This window comes from Cryptotermes secundus, unplaced genomic scaffold (assembly GCF_002891405.2).
Source record: "Cryptotermes secundus unplaced genomic scaffold, Csec_1.0 scaffold112, whole genome shotgun sequence".
Lineage (NCBI taxonomy): Eukaryota > Metazoa > Arthropoda > Insecta > Blattodea > Kalotermitidae > Cryptotermes > Cryptotermes secundus.
Genome location: NW_019718271.1, coordinates 425,612 through 447,586, shown reverse-complemented (window position 1 = coordinate 447,586; position 21,975 = coordinate 425,612). Strand labels below are relative to the sequence as shown.

Below are 21,975 nucleotides of genomic sequence, written 5' to 3'. Positions count from 1 at the left end.
ACTTCGGTTTACTACATCTTACACATTCGGTAGGACTCCTTGGGCGAGTGATCAGCTCGTCGCAAGGCCTCTGCCTGTAGACAAACACAGAAAAACGCACACAAACATCCATGCCCTGAGTGGGATTCGAACCTACGATCCCGGCTTCCGAGCGAGCGAAGACAGTGCATGCCTTAGACCGCTCGGGTACCGTGACCGGCCCACAGTTGCTATACTGCCGGAAAATAAAATCAAAACCAAATATGTTATTAATATTATTGGTACATTATTTTGTAATATAAAAATTTCAATTTTTATTTATTTATGTATTTATTACCTCCTTCTCACGTTCTTCAATAACAGCCTTTTCTTCGAATAATTCTATATATATTATGATTATTTTTACAGATATACAACATAATATGGAGTATTTAATGTCTATTTATGCCTAACATTATTGTCTTGTCTCGCATGCTAAATGCTTGTGTTGTCAGTAATGTTTTGCAAAATGCTTATATACAAATATAACTATTTCATATTATTTTAAAATATATTTTCTATATAGTCTTACACACCACGTTCAGTAATGCAATGTTGTAACAAAATGTGTACCATCAGGTGCCAGAAATATCTGCGTAGTACAAAAGACGTTAAAGTTTTGCAAGGTTCGTATTAACATCCATGTCTGGAGAACATAAAAGATGGATAGAAATTAATTACGTGAATCAGATAGGAATTAGTAAACGTTAATTATTAGATACACCCGTTTCCCCAACACCCACACCACGGAACTTTTCCCACGTCACTTCCACTGCCCCCTCGATTGCTGCAGACACTGTGTTTCCGCGTTTTGTTAGTTGCATGGCCCCCCGCTGCGCTACTTGTTCTGCTGCTAACACTGTTCGTTCGCTCACGTTCACTGCATGTGGTTGTGGTTGTTTCTGCGCCTGCGCAATGAGCTGCAGTGACGTCTGTCATGGACCCTCCAGCGTAGCAGTGTGAATGGTCCAGAGATGAGGTACGAGATAGAATTCCACCGCTATGGGCGCTGCCACCGTTTGGAACGTAAGAATCTCGTCTTTTTAACCCACCTGTGAAAATAAATAAGGTTCCTTAAGGTATTTGTTATAGATACCGTTTTGGAGGGAAATTGAGCTTTCTAGTTCCTAGTCATATCATAGTTCTTTAAATGCATACAGAAATATTGCATGATTTCATCTTTTGAAACTTTGACATAAAATTGACAGCATTTATCAAAAACAAACTCCGTGGCCTGTGTTCCGCAAGCGAACTATACCGACCGAGCGACTTCCGCTTGTCACGGAATTTGTGTTGCATCCGGAGTGAATCAAACGTAACAGTAACTCACATGTCCCACAGAAATTGTGGAAAATAAAGTATAGTTAAAAATCCCTCCTCTGTTTTGCGTAAGTGGTCAGTCTCAGTCTGAAGGCACTGTACTCCAGTAGTCAAAAAAGTCATTGCAAGATATCTGTTCTCATTGCAAAGGGATGAGAAGATAATACGTAAATACGTTTTCTTCTTACCAAACGCATATCAAAGACTTGTATCAACAATTCTTTTTTTGGTGGCACAGTAACATTAAAAAAATAATAATAAATCGCTTCCTTTGAACATTCCACTGTTATTAGCTTTCCATAACTTGGAATGAAAAGAAAAAGGTAAAGTTATCCCTGTAAGAGGCCATGGACCCCAATAGGGTTGTGAGACGTTGAGGGTCCCACATTATCTAGACAATCGGCTCACAGATGGCGGTATTTTTGTCAGCCTTACGCGCCGGCCGCGCTTTACTCCCCAGGAAAATTATTTAATTAATTCCTGGTACTCATTTCTGTTAGAGGCTGAGTTAACCCCAGGGTCATAGTGGGGCTGGAAGCTTAGGTTAACTAGGAAAAAACTTTGAATGAAAACGTAAAAAAATTTATATCAGTAAAAAATTCAGATTTTATACAGACATCCTTCCGTTTATGTTCTGTAATGTTCACTGGATCCTTCTGGAAATATGTAGTGTAAAGTTGTCCCTGTGCTTGACTAATTAAGCACTATGCCATGAAGGCGTATGTGGGAGTGGATATATAGATCCACATTTTCTTGACCTGGACACTAGCTGGAGATGAATGGTTAGCTTCACGCCCATGCCGCTTTACCCCCGGAGTAAGAGACCTCAGTGCCCATTGAATAGAATGTTGGATGGAACCCAGAGCCGGTCTGAAGAACATGGAGAACAGAAAATTCTCTACTCTACCGGGACTCGACCTCCGACCCCTCGGCCGTCCGTCGTCCAGCCAGTCTCTATTCCGACTGAGCTATCCTGGCTCCCGTACTTACCATAATTATAAGTAACGAAATAATGTAATCATATAATTTCTTTGGTTTGGAAACGCGAATTTTTTACGTAATTACATGTCCGTAATTCTCTTTAAATTTGTGAATTACACAAAGTTAACAACGACGGTACACACTATAAGCAACTCCATGTATGCCCCTCACTTTTATATAAGTCAGGCTACTGGGAGATATGGAAACCTATTACAGCTGATGGAAACCAAGCGTGTTTTTAATATTTGCATAAATTTGGACGGTGTGTTCTGTATTTCAGCATCCTGTTGCAAACCTTTAATTAACGTCTGTGTATCCACAGTCCGTCAATAATGCAACAATTGTACCTTTTTTTCCTCCAGTTTCACAATTTAACACTTAACACTTCATATTTCGGCCATAGATGGTCATCTTCAGGTGTCTCGATCTATCGAAACGGCAACACTGTTCTGATGTGCGCTAAAACCATGCGCTGCAGTCCACTCATAAGGGGCGTCGTCCACTTATTCAGAGCTATGTGATTTATTCCAAATGTTTTATTTCAACAGCTTGTGATTATGTTCCTTAGCCCTTTGTTTTGTTACGTCTGCAAGCTGTAATACACCCCTTGCTTGTGTGTCGTTCCCTCCAGCAGCGTGTGGTGTTGTCTACAATAGTGCATGGTTGCACTAAGACACCTGAAGATGACCATCACATGTTGTGTTAAATGTTAAATGGTGAAATTCGAGGAATAAAAAGAACAATTTTTGCATTATTAACGGACTGTCATATACAAATTTTTTTTTTAATTCGTTTAGTGGGGGGTAGAGTCCAACTGGGTCCACTCGGCACGGCGGCCACTGATTGGCCTATTTTAGCCTGCCCCGGGTGATTATGATGATGGAAAATTTGGTGGAATGAAGATTGGCAAGGGAAACCAAAGTACAAGAAGAAAAACCTGCCCCAGCGCCACTTTGTCCACCACAAATCCCACTTGACCAGACCCGGGATCGAACCAGGGCAGCTGCGTTGAGAAGCCAGCGACTAACCGCTTGAGCTATGGCGCGACCTACATAGATGTTAATTAGACAGTGTAATTTTTCTTTAATTAATGTCTCTCGTCTTTCTCGTTTATATCATGATTCAGACTTGTGACTCCGTTAATATTTGTTGTTTCATAAGAGCCACCAGTTTTTGCATAACTATTTCTGTCGCTGGGGTAAATTCTTCTTTGTGGCTTGACAACGCCCTCTTCTGTTAATAGACAGACGGGTTGCGTTCCTTCAGGTTTTCTTACGTCCCGCCATTAATTCCTCGTGTGTCTCGGTGGCCCAGTGGATGTTTTCTTTGTCTAAAATGTCACCTTTCTTATTGTTGAAGTAAATCGACACTCTTCGTCTCCTGTCGGGTTTTGTCGGCGAGTCCTGACCTGAACTTGAGGATCGGCTGACGTCAATGGCATTCGCATGGCCGCCTCCAGACGCATCAACGCCGCCCGTGAGTCCAGCACCCGTCTTCCTGCAGAACAATTACCATATCAACTAATTATACAATCAACTAACACAAAGCAGCACAGAACAAACAGTTTTATTGCGTTGGTTAATTGCAGTCAGTGAGTCTTCGAACACGATTCGTGTTAAAAATACGTCATACGATTGACGCAGAGGGAAGAAGAGAAATGTTAACTGCTGCTTCCATAATATTCTGGGAAATTAGATGCGTACATGTTTGTTATATACAGCTGGAACTGAAATGAGATATCTATACCATTACTTAACACTTTAAAGATTGAATTCCTTTTAAATAAACCATGAAAGATTGGTTAGTACCTCAAGGGAAATACATTACGAAGATCCATTTTAATATTGTCCACCCACCTACGCCTTGGTCTTCCTAGTGGTCTCCTTCCTTCTGGCTTTCCCACCAATATCCTATATGCATTCTTCTTCTCTCCATTCGTTCCACATGCCCTGCCCACCTCATCCTCCTTGACTTGAGCATTCTAATTATACTTGGAGAAGAGTACAAGTTATGAAGCTCCTCATTAGGCAGTTTTCTCCAACCTCCTGTCACTTCATCTCTCTTCATTCCAAATATTCTCCTCAGCACCCTGTTCTCAAACACCCTCAGTCTATGTACCTCCCTTAATTTCAGAGACCAAGTTTCACACCCATACAGAACCACAGGCAAAATTGTAGTTTTGTATATTCTAATTTTTATGTTTTTGGTGAGCAGACGAGAAGACAAAAGGTTCTGGACTGAATGGTAGCAAGCGTTACCCGAGTTCAATCTCCTCTTAATTTCATCATGAATCAGGTTTTGATTTGTTACCGTCGTTCCCAAATATCTGAACTGTGTCACATTTTCAAAACATCTGTTACATATCTTTATGTCGTGATTTTGTCCTGCATTTTGGTGACGAGACAGCAACATGTACTTAGTTTTCTCTGTGTTTATTCTAGACCAACCTTCTTACTAGGGTCAATTAAAGTTTGTGTTTTCCTTTATGGTATCTATATTATCACCCAGCAAATTCACATCATCAGATTAAGTATCGGATTTAATTTCAGTCCCACCTGGTTTTCCTGGACCTTCCTAACAGCATATTCTAAAGCAAACTTAAAAAGCAGTGGCTATAAAGCATTTCCTTGTTCCAGACCATTCTTCCTGTANAGTTTTCTCTGTGTTTATTCTAGACCAACCTTCTTACTAGGGTCAATTAAAGTTTGTGTTTTCCTTTATGGTATCTATATTATCACCCAGCAAATTCACATCATCAGATTAAGTATCGGATTTAATTTCAGTCCCACCTAGTTTTCCTGGACCTTCCTAACAGCATATTCTAAAGCAAACTTAAAAAGCAGTGGCTATAAAGCATTTCCTTGTTCCAGACCATTCTTCCTGTAAAGAAAACAGTCTTCTTGGATTTGGCACCGTGTATATGTGGTGTTAACCACATATGTGGTGTGGGTTAACACCACATATACACGGTGCCAAATCCCAGAAGACTTCTTTCTTCATAGTCACCGCCGTGAAAACCTCAAATCTTACATTCTTCCTGTACTTTGCAATATTCTGACTTCTGTAGTTATGATTTTTATGTGATATGTTGTAGAGTATGCAATATTTCACTAACAAAATCATTTTTATATGTTATTAATATTTGTGTTTATATACTGAAGTTGTTTTCTGTCTCACCTTTGATGCACTATTGATGTTCTGTGTTTCGTGTTAGGTGATGAAGTTGCGTTTGGTCCACCAGTGGATCCTGCCGAACTCTCATTAATGGAGTTGTCTGCATTGTGATGACTCCCAATTGAGTTAGTGCAGCTGACTTTCCGAGAAAGCTTCCCCCTAGCAGCTCCTGGAGATGTTGACGTTGGATTCACATTCGTGTGTTTGTGTGCTGTTGGTGGAGTAATATTCGGCCCTTCATCACCGCTAGATTTACTCTGCTGACGAGACATTACGCTAGATCTTCTGGATGACTTTCTCTGCATTGTCAGTTTCCGAACTGGCACTGGGGAAGTAGGCAGACTAGTAGATGGCGTTCTGGGCACATCCAATGTCTTTTCTGTCACGTCACTCTGTTCCTCCCCTGCCTTGTTTTCATCACTTACAAGGTTTTGTGAGTGGTGTCCCAACGGTTCTTGGGATAGATCTGAATTTTGATGAGACGATGGAAAATTTGATGCGTCTGGAGACGACGCATCTGGCGCTGAAAAACTTGCAGACTGAACCATACAAGAACTTCCAGTGTGTGCATTAGAAGGGAGATCCGATGTCATGGCAACGTATTCTGCACTGTCAGGAATCGACAGAGGATTTGGGACTAACACAGTCATGTTACCTGGCACATGTGTAGTTGAAGGTACATTGGTGTTTGTTCCGTTAGATACAAAATATCCTGTACTTCCAGATACAATTGTGTTTGTTGGGGACACTTGCGTCGTGTAGTTATGTATCGGGGTATTAGGATAATAACCAGGGTTATTGTAGATGTTATTTTGTTGTAAACTTGAGGTGGGGATATTTCCTAACGAAACTGCTGACTGATTTGACGAGAAAGGTGCGATGTTAATAGGGAAGGAAGATGGGGTCCCTGAAAAAGAAGCAGGGGTTGAGTTTGGCATATAAACCGCTTCATTGTTTATAAATGCAATGTTCGATGGTTGAGTATTGTGTGAATAAGATGCATTTATATGAGAATAAGGACTACATGCTCTGGAATTACTCGTGCCGAGTGGCAGAAAGAATTGTCTTTGATGATCATATGACGTTAGGATTTTTAAGTCGGGTGGAAGATTCGATGAACTTTGAAAGTGGGGAAAATGTTGAGAATTGTGGCACTGAGACCTTTGCTCATCGTGAGGAGTAAAGTCCTGGAAAACAATTCCTTGATCTGGATTTGGAGTGCTTGATATGAAAGGATTGGCTTGTGTAGGTGTAATTGGGTTCCTAGAAGAACAAGATAATGTTCCAGTATTTCCCATGAAGGGATTATTTTGTAAATTAGGTGAGGTTTTTAGATTCAAGCCTACAGACTCTGTGGATTCGTCTGTAGTACTGAAAAACTGTGGATTCTGACATTTGAATTTCCCATGTGGAAGTTTTGAGAAGATGTTAGGGACATGGTTTCTTGCAATTTCTGGAGATGATTGGAATTGTTTCGGGGAATGCGTCTTCAGGACTTTGTTTTTTCCTACAAGTTGATGAACCTCTGGTTCTTTGGATTTTTGACTGCAAACTTCTGTGACAATTTCCTTAGGCCTTGTACCATGGTCGGATGGGGCATGTGTTAATTCTTCTTGTTGCTGATATGGTAATTTGTGGGACAAGGCAGACCCTGAAGTATCAAAATTAAAACGCCTTTCACATGAGGACTTTTTGTTTCGAGGTTCTGACAGTGTAGTTTCCGAGAGAATTTTTGGAGGAGCTACTTTTACAGAAGCAGTGTCGCGTGCGTCTATAATTGGGAGGGACGTGTTATGCTGTGTTACATCAGCCGTGCTATCGAAAATATTTTCTAATGATCTGTTCGTTTTCGGATTAGGTAGCTTCAAACGAACATTCAGTTGCGAGCGATACCTGTCAGTTGAGAAGGAACTATCTAGGGACTTCGCGGGACTGTCCCCGTTTGGGATTTCTACTTTTGATGTGCTTGTCTTCTTATCGTCTTCAGTCGCTCCAGTTGTGCCTGAAATTTGACGATAATAAATAAACTCTTTATAATTTATTCAGTGATGTTGATATAATTAAAAATTTAGAAGAAACAGACTGAGATAGGCAGGACGCATTGTAAGGGGAGAAATAGAAGAAATTATAAGAAGAATAGTACTTGTAAAACCGGAAGAGAAAAGGAAGAAAGGTAGACCAAGAATGAGATGGGTGGATGGTGTGGAGAAGAATTTGAGGAACTTGGGTGTAATCGAGTTGAAAACAAAGGTACAAGGACGGGATGGCTTGAGAAAGTTTTTAGATCAGGCCAAGACCCACAAAGGGTTGTAGTCAGCATGTTCTATGACTCTACAGCCCTTTGAACCTTATTATTATTATTATTATTATTATTAGTAGTAGTAGTAGTAGTGGGTTGAGACTCGGCGATACCAGATGTTCTGAGAAGTAGTGGGTCTGGAACGGGGTCCACTCAGACTCGTAAGGATAATTGAGGGGCTATTTCAAGGAAATAGCGGCTCCGGTCTAGAAAACCGAAATTAACGGCCGTGGGGATCCGTTGAACTGACCACGTGACACACTCTATCCTCAAAAGTTGGCGCTAACTTCACCCGGCAAGCGGCGGTCGATCGGTCGGTATAGTTCGCTTGCGGACTACAGGCCATGGAATTTATTTATTTTTTTTTTTGTTGTTTTGTGTCTGAGTGCACTTAGTACTGCGTCCACTATTGGACTTTTGTACCAGCTCCAGATGATGACAGATGATGATCATCGTGGAGTAACTGGGAGAATGAAATTAGCAGGGAAATCCTGCCCCAGTGCGGGGAAAGATAACATTCACGGAAACCTGAGTAGGACATTATACTTTTAAATTTCATGGGCCACATTAATCGTGCAACACTGTAATGTCAGTCTGAGGGAAGAGAACATTAACTCGACACGCATTTTGCTTTCGACCTACAAAGACAAATTCGGCTTTAATATGAAACAAATTTACGCAACATCTCTCGTATTAGTGATGATGCCTGTACAAGGAAGAATACCGTCTTCTGAGATGTAGCGCCGTGTAGATCTTGTGTAAACTGACGTTTCGGAGGAATCTATCACCTCCATCTTCAGGGTAGAAAAATCCGTGGGCGAGGAATCAGCGTGAGCAGGTGGCTGCATATTTTCGACTAGTGGCTCAGTCTGCAGCCACCTGTGACAGTTCTTCCGAAACGTCAGTTTACACAAGATCTATACAGCGCCACATCCTACAAGACGGCATTCTTCATAGTCGTCGCTGTGAAAACCTTAAATCTTACGTGTCTGTACAAGTTTGATATATTTGTTACACTCACTCGGGCTTTCGGGAACCCACGCTGAACATAACTCCTTTATTTCTTCTGGCTTCAGAATCCTTAAAGTGGCTTTTGATCCTCCTAGATTTATGGTGGACGGAATAGTTCCTATGTCTGCATCAGCCGGCTTCAATCTGACGAGTCTCTCTCCCGTGTCCACACCTTTGTACAACCTCCGCTCCACTTCACCTGCGTAAGGACAATATTAATTACAGCTACACAACAATTTCACATTACATTGTAACGTATGTGCTTCCTTGTATGACGAGAGAAATAGATATGCAACATCCTTGCTTGGTTCAGTTCTTTGCAATAACAGCCATGTAGAACTGACTGCACAAATATTATGTTTTTGGACATTATCCATAGTCTTGTCTTTATGTAAAAACCGTCATGTTTATTTTTCAAAACACAACGTTTCAGAGACTGGATTCTGTCTCCGTCTTCAGTTTTTCTTTATTGTTAACGGGGTGGGACTAAGTCGCTTGTACTGCGGCCACTTCTGGCCTATTGTACCAGCTCCAGATGATAGGTGAGGGTGATTGTGGAGCAATTGGTGGAATGAAGATTGGCAGGGGAAACCAAAGTACTCGGAGAAAACCTGCTCCAGCGCCACTTTGTCCACCACAAATCCCACTTGATGAAACCCGGGATCGAACCTGGGCCGCCGTGATGGAAAGCCAGCGACTAACCGCTTGAGCTATGGCGCGGCCTCCATTTTCAGGTAAAACCTACTTATTTCGGCCCAATCGATAGAGCTAGTCCCTACATCAGGACATATGGACTAGCTCTATCGATAAGGCCCAACTGAGGTTTTACCTGAAAACGGAGGCAGGATCCAGTCTCCGAAACGTTGTGTTTTAATAAATAGGCAGGACGGTTTTTAGACAGAGTCAAGGTGACGGATAATGCCCAGAAATATAATATTTGTACTAATGTACAATCGTCACAAACTTTTAGAGCTTGTTTAGAACTGACTGTATTTATCTCTTATCGTCTCCTGCCAATTATTTTGGGGTTTGTGTTAGAATCTGATGTTTTGTTTAAATTAGCGGCGACATTGACCGATCTTTCAAGATTATTCCATGTAGAACGACGACTTATAGATAAAAAAGAGGGGATTTTGACTTTGGTTTTTGTTTTCTCAGAACATGTATGAACAAGATGATTTTGTATGCATTTCACCATCTCCCCCATGCGTGCAACATACCCACATATTTTGTTCATCTCGACTTGATCACCATAATAATAATAATTGGCGACATTTAAGTTGAAATATCCTCTATATGACATATTTCTCGAACATTTTCAATCCATTTTTCCATTTACTGTGAGATTATTTAATATATAATATTTTATAAGTCAGCAAAGTTTTGAAAATCGCTATGAAAGGGACCGCACCGGAAGTAAGCAAATGTGAGCTGTACATGTCTCGTGTTTAGAATGATGCATCTTCCACTTACTTCTGTGCCTCTGCCACCTCTTAATGTTAACAAGAGATACTAAATTGTCTTCAGAACCAGCTCCAACTGAGGCAATTTAATGCTTTTATTCAGATGTAGAGGAGTAAATTTTAACGAATCTCTATTTCCCTCCAGTGTTTAAACTGCCTGTCCCCCCAGACATGTTTACGTAGAACTTCCTTTAGCCATAAGATTCTGAGAAAGAGGAGGATCGTGTAGAGCTGCTAGCTACGGCCTCTGTCTTCCTCAAGCAAGACAAATTTTCAAGTTTAAACACCAAAACTCACAGCGGTTTGTCTACCTAAAAAAAAAAGAACAAATTTAAATAATGCAATTCTTAAATTAAATTTCTTTCCTGCTTCTTCCTCAGCTGTCGTCACATACGCTCTCTCGTCTGTTCTTATTCGGAATTACTTCATTTTTATTTTAAAAAATCGTGTATATACAAAAAATAGCTTAAGGAATGTCCATCCAGCCTTCTGTAGCACATTTTTATTAACATCTTATTCTATCATTGCGTTCATCCCACGATTTTTGAATATCTCTCTTAATTTATTACTATTATTAGGGGGGACACCCGGTAGCGTAGTTGGTTGAGGCACTATGCTACAAGACGGTAGGTCGCGGGTTCGAGTCCCGATGAGGTGGATTTTTTTTTCCAATTCTAATCCTTCCAGGCGCACTATGGCCCTGGGGTCAACTCAGCCTCTAACTGAAATGAGTACCAGGAATTTTCCTGGGGAGTAAAGGGCGGCCGGCCCTTGGGCGGGAAATCTCCTGAATTTAGCTCAGAGGTCCCCTTGGGACATGAGGTTCTTTTACGTGCAGTAAAGCTACTACACGGGACCCACGGCTTAAAGTCCCTCCCGGAGAACTTGTTCCCTGAATTTTTCCGCCCTTAAAAATTCCACGACCTCCGCCGGGTTTGAACCCGCGTACCTTGAGTCACGAGGTGGGAACTTTACCCCTAGACTACGGAGGCCGCTGAGGTCTACTGTTACTTTTCAAAGAGAATATTGCGATGTCTTAAAATAGGTCACTACTGCCTCTTTCCATGTGCTACTCTGCTCACAATCGTACTGGCATTTATTTACAACGCACGAAATTGACAAAAGTATAATTAAATGGAAAAAAAAAATAAATAAGCGTACAAACTGTACATAAATATTTCGACTTCGCGATATGAAACATATGACGTAAGCAATAGATACATCATTGCCGGACGATAAACCATTAAGATATCATTATCATTACTGCACGCAACACTACGTCAGTAGCTCTTCTCAGGAATATACAATTTACATTACTGCAGTAGGCCAAAGCATGACTCAAGGCTATGCAAATAACCTCCTTCCTTTTGCTCTACTAGGGATGTCTAAAACGTTCCACAGAAAATCACAGCTCGTTTACGATTTGCTAACTACGTAGGTAGTTTGTTTACGTGTTGCCAAGCGTAGAGCCGTTTCTAGGAGGAAAGTAAGAGGAGATTGAACTCGGGTAACGCTTGTTACCATTCAGTGCAAAACCTTTTGTCTTCTCGTCTGCTGTCCAAATACATAAAAATTAGAACATACAAAACTATAATTTTGCCTGTGGTTCTGTATGGGTGTGAAACTTGGTCTCTGACATTAAGGGAGGAACATACACTGAGGGTGTTTGAGAACAGGGTGTTGAGGAGAATATTTGAACCGAAGAGAGATGAAGTGACAGGAGGTTGGAGAAAACTGCATAATGAGGAGCTTCATAACTTGTACTCTTCTCCAAGTATAATTAGAATGATCAAGTCAAGGAGGATGAAGTTGACAGGGAATGTATTACGAATTGGGGAGAAGAGGAATGCATATAGGATATTGGTGGGAAAGCCAGAAGGAAAGAGACCACAGGGAAGACCAAGGCGTAGGTGGGTGGACAATATTAAAATTGATCTTAGAAAGGTAGAGAATGGGATTGTATGGATTGGATTGATCTGGATCATGATAGGGACCAATGGAGGGCTCTTGTGAACAGGGCAATGAACTTTCTGGTGCCATAAAATGCTGGGAAATTCATGAGTAGCTGTAGAATGCGCGGCTCCTCAAGAAGGGCTAAGTTCCAGAGTAAGTAAATAAGAGCCGTTTCTAGGCAACGATCGCAAACAGAGAGGTTCCCGCGCGCAACAATAGAGGTACTGTTGGAAATGGTGTTTTCTACGGTTGTCCGTGCCTGGAGTTTATGAGGTGGACAACTGAAGCAAGAATATGCACCCTAGCTGTCACTGCACCCGTAACGGTGTGACCGCTATGATAGACTAAGATGTTTATGTGCTACAGAGGACCGGATGGTCACTGCCTAGGTCATTTTTGTATATATATATAATTTTTTTTTAATATCAGGCCGTCAGCCATGTTATTATTAGCCAGTTGTAGAATGCATCCAATGGCAAAATATCCATAAAAATTTCGTCAATATCGGTCAGATATTTCACAATTTGAATAAGGAGGAACACACACACACACACACACACACAGCACGATGACGTCATAAACTTGCTTTCGTTCACTAGGAAAGTGAAGTGGGCTAGAAGATGTACACTGCGCAGACGCACCTATCACAGTTCCATGGCTGGCGACGGCGCGGGCGACGCTGCCGTCCGAGACGTCATGTGGGACGCCGGAAAATGCGACTATTATCGAATCGTGGGATACATCCTCCAGCTTAATTTTCGCCCCTCGAAGTATCAAGCCTGTTTCCAACAGGGCCCCTGCATTGTCTTCTTCCGCGAGACACACGTAGCAATTTCCGTTCGCCACCCGTACCCCTCGAACGGCGTCATTCAGCTTGGAGTCTAACTGGGTCTCCAAGGCGTCGATAACTTCCTGCACCTGAAAAAAAAAGTAAAATCAGACTCAATCAGCAACCCCCCGCAACCCTCTCTCCATACGTATTTTCAGATTGTAACAATTTAAATTTAGAGAATTGCACAACTTGACTCCAAAGCATATTACAGTTTGTCTGTATCTTCTTTGAAAATAATTATGCATTACAGAATTTGGATTATCAGTAGATATAATTCTAATTAAACATCTATTGATCTATCTATCTATGGTTCTACAGCCCTTTATTAAACTGTGGCTAAGTTTTCAATTTCTTATTCCTATACACAGTCTGTAGGGCTCCTTAGACAAAGGATCAGCCCGTCGCAAAGCCGCTACCTACACACAGAACAATACAAACACAGAATAAACGCATACAGACATCCATTTCTTGAGTGTGATTCGAACCCACGATCCCAGCGTTCAAGCGAGCGAAGACAGCTAATGTCTTATACCGCGCTGCCACCGTGATCAGCTCAATAGACATCTGCAATCTGCAAAAATACTGCAATTGGTACATCATCTATTTAATGACATATTTTGTAATAGTATGCCGCGCCGCGGTCGAAGTAAGGAACCTGATGAGGAACCCGCACACTTCACCCTCGTTGTCACACAGTATAGATAGCCCAGAAACAGCCGAAGCGTATAAATGCAGGACCATGTTGTCAGTATCGTAACACCCAGATCATACCTCAGCGAAGTAGCTTATGTCCCTAGTACTTTAATCACGCAGCCAATGAGCAGTAATCCTAGATAGGACATGTATATATTGTCACGTGTGAGTAACTATAGCGCTATCGTTAATTCACACACTCTACAATTCATTGCAGCACGCACTAAACCTTCTAAGTCTGCTGTATCATCACTCGTTGTCGCCTAGTAACGGCTTCCAACGCCGTAGCTTCCTCAGCTTCAGTGCGAATGTCTCACAACTAACTAAACCGTAGACTTGTTCTGCTTACAACATCTCGGCACGGACAGCGCAGAAAACATCTATCCCAACAATTCTTCTATTGCTGCTTCACGCAGATGTCACACTGACAGTGCAGAGAACGTAGTGTCAGGTGTAGGAGTGACAGTAGACGGGGTTCGGATTGATAATTTGATTTATTGAGCACTTACATGTAATTACAATTAATTATAACACTCTAAGGATTACTGTAATTATAACACATAAATGAAGCCTTCTATATGTGCTTGCATTAGTCTGTAACAGATGTCAACTATGGTTAAGCCTTGACAATGTTCCTGTCGACGGAATTTACACAGAAACTACAAAGGTCTCACTTAATCACACACTCCCAATATCACTGCACTGCAGCACACATTAAGTCTTCACAAGCTGACTTCTAATTCTTCTGCAACTGCGAACTTGGGCCGCGCCATAGCTCAAGCGGTTAGTCGCTGGCTTCCCATCACGGCGTCCCGAGTTCGATTCCGGGTCTGGTCAAGTGGGATTTATGGTGGAAAAAGTGGCGCTAGGGCAGGTTTTCTCCGAGTACTTCGGTTTCCCCTGTCAATCTTCATTCCACCAATTGCTCCACAATCACCCTCATCTATCATCTGGGGCTGGTACAATAGGCCAGAAGTGGCCGCAGTACAAGGGACTTAGTCCCACCCCACTAGCAATAGAAGAAACTGCGACCTTCAACTCTCCAGTCTAATTCTCTCAACTGCGTTGTAGCGCCGAATGTCTTCCCGGGAACTCCATGGCACGGACCACGCAGAGGAAACATGTCACGTGTTCGCTATCTCGCCAGTCCACTGGCGCGCTGGATGGACCTATAGAAAACACATCACGTAACCGCTACCAAACTAGTTCGTTGGCCCGCTGACTGTTGCCTGGCAACGAGCTATAACATTCGTCCTGTTGTTGCGTGCGTGTATCGCGGTGTGTTTATCAACCCTTTGCCTAGCAATGCTTTGAGTATAGACGCAATTATGACCTACGAAAGTCACTTTAAAATAACTAACACCATGCGGCAGAATTCGTCTCGAGACGGCACAAGATGCTCAGGTAATCAGGAATTCCCCAAGAGTTTGTTTTGAACCGAAGGCTCATTACCATGCTCACAAGATCCCACCACTGGTCCCTATCTTGAGCCAGATTAATCCATTCCATCCTCTTTCTCTAAGGTCCATTTTAATAGTATCTTCTCACCTATGTCTGTGTCTTCCTAGTGGTCTTCTTTCTATAGCTTATCCTGAAAAACCGCTGTTTGCAATCCTCTTCCATGAGCGCTACATGCTCTGCCATTTTCATTCTTATTGATTTCATCATTCTAATTATACTTGAGGTTGAGTAAGAGTTACAAAGCTACTGTGAATGAAGTTTTCTCCAGCCTACTACATTTTCACACTTCTATCGTCGAAATATTCTCCAGAGCACCCTGTTTTCAAAAACACTTAGTCTATGTTGTTCCCCCTAATTTCAGGATATCAGGGACTGTTAAGTTTCACACCCATACACAACCACAGGCAAAATTATACTTCTGCATGTTTTAATTTGTTACTGTTTTAGAAAGGAGAATACTGAGTGATGGTAAATTTTTCTTACTGCTAATGGGGTGGGACTAAGTCCCTTGTACTGCGGCCACTTCAGGCCTATTGTACCAGCCCCAGATGATAGGTGAGGTTGATTGTGGAGCAATTGGTGGATTGAAGATTGGCAGGGGAAACCGAAGTACTCGGAGAAAACCTGCCCCAACGCCACGTTGTCCACCACAAATCCCACTTGACCAGACCCGGGATCGAACCAGGGCCGCCACGATGGGAAGCCAGGACTAACCGCTTGAGCTATGGCGCGGCCTAATAGCTCACTCAGAAAATCCGGTCTCGCAATCGATATTCGAACCAAGTATCTCCCGGATACAGTCTAGAGCATTACCTCTACACTAACTTGCTTGATGATTAGTTAGTTATTGGAGAGGGTGGGTTTCCCCATGCACCGCGACCAGTTTGATCTATTGTGCTTCCCTCTATGATATTCTACCAGTCTCTATACCCTACCGATACTGGTGCGTACCATCAGTCCCGACCGAGCCAGCGAGTTCGGCCTCTACTGTCTGGGCGGTATCTATAATGCTTCCCCCATCTATCAGAGGCGTTAGAGACTATTGTTGGGCGGGAAACGTCCCTGAATTTGGCTCAGTGACCTTCTTTGGAGATATGAGGTTCTTTTACGTGCCGTAAAGCTGCGACACAGGACCCACGGCTTAAAGTCCCTCCCGGAGGACTTGTTCCCTGAATTTTTCCGCCCTTAAAAATTGCACGACCTCCGCCGGGTTTGAACCCGCGTACCACCAGTCATGAGGTGGGAACGTTATCCCTAGACTACGGAGGCCGCTTTGCTTGGTGATAGTAAACATTGTCTGAATTCAGTCTCAACTTTCACTGTATTTTTTCTCTTCTCGCTCCCACTTTGAAGAACAGGGCTGATTTCTCAGTTTCATGATCATTTTTACAGAGGGTAGGGCTCCTTAGACGGGTGATCAGCTCGTCGCAAGGCCTCTACCTAAACACAGGACAACACAATCACAGAAGAAACACATACACACACCAAACATATCTGGATGCCGTTTCGTCTATCCGCAACCTGAGGACGCGCCTTGTGGTGGTGATACGGGACCCACTAGTAGATCGGGTAGGAATTCCAACCTGGGGTTGAAAAATCTGTCGCTTCAGTATCACAAAAATCTGTCAATCACAGCTTCTCGCTTCCAAAGTTCTACAGACTCGAGAGGCAGCTTCGACATGAGAGGCTGACTGACTAGACTCCCGCAGCGTTTGGGAGGACATCAGAGTGGATTGTGGTCGGCTAGTTACTAGCACCCTAGTGGGTTTTGGTGGAACCTGGCTTCATGACCGTATTACTGTTCCCATCTGTCTTCTCCTATGTTCATCAGTAGTCTTCTTCACGGGAAGAGGTATCTACAATTTGATTTTGTGGAAAATTATCTGTGGTCTAGTGGTCAGAGTTCCTGGCTACAGATCTTGAGGTACAGGGTGCGATTCTCGTGAGGATAATTGAGGAGCTATTTCAAGGAAATAGCGGCTCGGGTCTATAAAACCGAGATTACGGCCGTGGGGAACCGTTGCGCTGACCACGTGACATCCTCTATCGCTAAAGTTGACACTAACTTCGCCGACAAACGGTGGTAGCTCGGTCGATATAGTTCGCTTGCGGAGTACAGGCCACGGAGTTTGTTTGTTTTGTTTTTTATCTGAATGTTTGTCTACTTAGGCTTCAGGTCGCATGGGAAGATGTTTCACTGTCTCTTCCATAAATACAAAAGTTTCAGAGGCCCACTGCCGAAATGAAAACAACCCGTGTTATTCACCGTGTTCACTTTTCACATTTTTAAATATATACAGAGCTTTCTGTAGCAGTTGTTAAAAAATCGACAAACTTCTGTTTATGCATGTTTCTGGGTTGATGTTTTTGCCAGTAACAGTTCAGTTACAAGAACAGCGCACTTCTGTTGAAACTCTTAGGTATTCATTAAACAAACAATCACAAAAACACTTACACTTGCACTTGCCATTACACTTACTAATGTAAAACGCTGTAGTGCGCAGACGCTTATGGTGACTGACGGTTGAAGCCTTCCAATGGACAAGATCCAGTTCCAAAGCAGTTTCGCTTCTATGGCCAACAAACCAGAACATGTCGAGCGGAAAGTGTAGGCACGTTATTAATAGCGATGGAGTCTCTTCGCCTGTTTCCCATTATTCGAAAGCGTTAGTCGCTCACATCCGGGTGTGCGCCACAGGAACCAACATGTCCTCATCATTAATACGTGTGAGCTGAAATCTCGTCTCCTTTGTGGCAAGAGGGGGCTATACACGGTTCTTCCTCGTCGTGTTGCGAAATACGTCACAAACACATAAGCCCACATACAGTAATTACGAGTTGTAAGGCCATATGCATTTGTTTCAGTAAAGGAATATTTAGTTGAGGAGAAAGTGAGTTGGAAGGGGCTATTAAACCATTTTTATACTTACTTACTTACTTATGGAGCTGAGCCCTTCTTGAGGAGCCGACAATTCTGCAGCTACTCAAGAATTTCCCAGCATTTTATGGAACCCGAAGGTTCATTACCGTGTTCACAAGAGCCCTCCACTGGTCCCTATCCTGAGTCAGATCAATCCAGTCCATACCATCCCTTACTCTCTCCCCAAGATAAATTTTAATATTGTCCACACACCTACGCCTTGGTCTTCCCAGTGGTCTCTTTCCTTCTCGCTTTCCCACCAATATCCTATACAGATTCCTCTTTTCCCCCATTCGTGCTACATTCTCTGCCCACCTCATCCTCCTCGACTTGATCATTCTGATTATACTTGGCACAAGTTATGAAGCTCCTCCCTTAATGTCAGAGACCAAGTTTCATACTCATACAGAACCACAGGCAAAATTATAGTTTTGTAAATTCTAATTTGTATGTTTTTGGACAACAGACGAAAAGACAAAAGGTTCTGTACTGAATGTTAGCAAGCATTACCCGAGTTCAATTATTATAACGATGGATTTATTTTTAAATTTTGTTGAGCCCCTGTGTCATGTATATTCACACAGAAAACATTTTTATGAGGATTAAGGGAACTTTGTTGTCGAGAAAGTGAGTGACTTTTTGGATGATGCCAAAAGAAGAAACGCCGGATGGAATATAAATCTGACGTTTCGAAGTCTGCAGTCACCGCGTTTTCTTAAAAATCCGACTTAAAATAATGTGTTGTTATGGTGTAATTGTTTTCGCTTTTGCTTTTCGGCGATAAGACATAATTCATGTTTTTACAACACCGACAACGAATGTGATTTAGTCCGTCCGCTTGCCAGCCATGTTAAGCAAACTCCTTGGTAAAATTCCAAAGAGATCCAACTTCATTATTTCTTTCTTAGATAAGCGTTTCTTGGAATAAATATTTGTCGACAATAAATTCTTCATTTGAAAACTACCAAAGAATTTTTGTGTTGATTACTTTCTTATTTATGTTATTTCCTTCTTCCTTCATTTCTCTCTTTTCTTCAATTTTGCTTTATTTATGTTCTTCTTTCCTTCACGTGTACCTTTCTGTCTGTGTACATTCTTTATAGTAATATTTACATCAAGAAGCATTATGTAATGTTGGATGAGGTGAGTGAAGCATTGTGTTCAAGAAAATCAAGCTGAGAAAAAAAGAAAGTGATGTAAATCGGTCATGATCTATTTTTAAGTAGAATTTACCTTAAATATATCAGTGAAATCATAAGAATTCAGTAATGGATGGGTAGTTTTCAGCCAAGACATGAACAAGGTATTACCAAATTAAATTTCAGGCCTTACCGCTGAGCTAATTTCGTTGGAAATGCTCCTGAACAGAACACTGGACCCATCTCGTAGTATCGCTTGATCGCCGACTCGCGTTACTCGTCTCGATCAAGCAGCAGCTTTTAATGCAGCTTATTATGAATCTCCATATCGTGAAAACCATCATCAATTTTTTCCTTCATGAGTGTATGAAGCCTGTGTGGTCTAGTGGTCAGAGTTCCTGGCTACAGATCCAGAGGTCCCGGGTTCAATACCCGGCGCTACCAGGTTTTCTGAGAAGTAGTGGGTCTGGAACGGGGTCCACTCAGCCTTGTGAGGATAACTGAGGAGCTCTTTCTATGAAATAGCGGCTCCGGTATAGAAAAAAAATTAACAGCCGTGGGGGGTTCGTTACGCTGTCCACGTGACACACTCTATCCGCTAAAGTTGGTACTAACTTCGCCGACAAGTGTCGATTGCTCGGTCGGTATAGTTCGCTTGCGGACTACAGTAAGAGTTTGAGTGTATGAAGAAAGTATGATTTTAATATTGGCGTATTTTAATTGTAATTCCATTAATTCTGGCCCGTAACCTTATTATTATTATTATTATTATTAATTTTATTATTATTATTTTTATTGTTATTATTATTGGAGGGGGTGGGTTTCCCCATGCACCGCGACTAATAGTCTATTGTATGTCCCCCTTTGATATTCTACCATATTCGCCATACCCTGCCGGTACTGGTGCTCGCTATCAGCCCCGTTCAGCCAGCGAAGCTGGCCGATGCTTCCCCATCTACCGGAGGCATTGGAAACTACTTGGGCTGGAAACTTTTTGCCTAATTTTGCTCAGAGTTCTCCTAGAGACATGAGAATCTTTTAAGTGCCGTAAATCTACGACACGGGACACACGGCTTAAAGTCCCTCCCGGATGACTTGTTCCCTGAATGTTTCCGCCCTTAAAAATTCCACGACCTCTGCCGGGTTCTGAACCCGCGTACCTTGAGTCATGAGGTGGGAACGTTACCCCTAGACTGCGGAGACCGCTCCCGTAACCATATACTCGTATATAATAAATAAATATATTTGTGGATATAAAACAGTAATATTTGTTAAAATTATTAAATTGCTAGTATAGTATAGCGTGAAGTTTAGTCATTTGTTCGCCGACAAGCGGCAGTCGCTCGGTCGGTATAGTTCGCTTGCGGACTAAAGCCAAAAAGTTTTTTTGTTATATGTTTTTCAGCTTTCTGCTGTGTTCCTTACTAGCTCTGCATCTTATCGAATGATACGACAAAGCCAACATTGAAGGCTATCTTCCACGAATAACACGCACAAAAAGCGAATCGTAAACCGCCTCCTTTATGAAGTATGTTATGCCTCAAGTATCCTCATCAGAATGTCAGTACGAATAGAATAGAAGCGATAGACTAGTCGCAGTGCACCCCGACTTCGAACCCCGGATACGCACTGGTACATACACAAGATTATATGATACCCGAAATATGGCCAGGACAGGTTGTTGTTGTTGTTGTTGTTGTTGTTGTTGTAGTTGTAGTTGAAGTAGGTGTTTTTGGCTTGTTCTTGTCTCGGCAGGTGTAGGAAGGAGCGCAGTCAAATATATTATGAAGTGTTGGGTAGGTCACGTGACAAATAACTTCACGCCATCTTGGATCTTAGCGAATTTATTCCACTCGCTCTTACAGTTACACAATTTACAGTTTACAAGTACTGCCATCTGCAGTATCACAGTTAGTTCTCCTGCTGCAGTCGCTGCAGCATTTGTGCAGCATATGCTTTGTGTTATAATTAGTTGCTTCCATCCACAGTGTAGTGACTTAAGTGTCCTGATTTATTTCGACCGGTCTTGGCATATGATATTATTACTCCGTGGGTTTTAGTCCGCAAGCGAACTATACCGACCGAGCGACCGCCGCTTGTCGGGGAAGTTAGTGCCAACTTTAGCGGATAGAGTGTGCCGCGTGGTTAGCGCAACGAATCCCCACGGCCGTTGATTTCGGTTTTCTAGACCGGAACCGCTTTTTCCTCGAAATATTTCCTCAATTATCCTCACGAGACTGAGTGTACTCCGTTCCAGAAACACTACTCAGAGAATCTGGTAGCGCAGGACTCGAACCCGGACCTGTGGATCTGTAGCCAGGAACTGTGACCACTAGACCACAGAGGCGGTATCAATACGTACAGAAACAACTATTACAGTCTCATATATATATATATATACATATATACAGTAGAACTTGGTTATAACGTCATCAAAGGGACCTAAAAATAGTGTCGTTATAAACGAATGTCGTTGTAACCGAAATGGGCACTTCCACAGTAGCCTTATGTTAGTCACGTAAAAATCTACCAAAAACCGAGTTAAAATGTTGCATTTTTTAGTGAAATACGTAGTTAAGTACAGACTAACGTAACATTAACGTGGAATTGCCCAAATGTGTAATATCAAAGACATATTACAGCGCTTTTCACTGACAATACACACCGCACTAATACTGTATATTAAAGGTAGGCCTACTCACCAAATTACA

At 42.2% G+C, this 21,975-nt stretch overlaps 1 protein-coding gene across 2 annotated transcripts in view; it reads right to left on the bottom strand.

Annotated features, from left to right (window-relative positions):
• Nucleotides 1–308: 308 nt before the first annotated feature.
• Nucleotides 309–21,975, bottom strand: part of LOC111871406 (mucin-17) — a 74,133-nt gene continuing 52,466 nt past the window's right edge. The window contains exons 5-9 of one of the 2 annotated variants that reach the window (XM_023864535.2): nt 12,861–13,137; nt 8,814–9,002; nt 5,497–7,495; nt 3,662–3,816; nt 309–1,070 (exon numbers count right to left, since the gene is read on the bottom strand). In XM_023864535.2, the coding sequence (XP_023720303.1) occupies nt 733–1,070; nt 3,662–3,816; nt 5,497–7,495; nt 8,814–9,002; nt 12,861–13,137 (2,958 nt within the window). In that variant the 3' untranslated portion in view covers nt 309–732. The remainder of the gene's footprint in view (nt 1,071–3,661; nt 3,817–5,496; nt 7,496–8,813; nt 9,003–12,860; nt 13,138–21,975) is intronic. The other variant, XM_023864620.2, reaches the window with a different exon arrangement.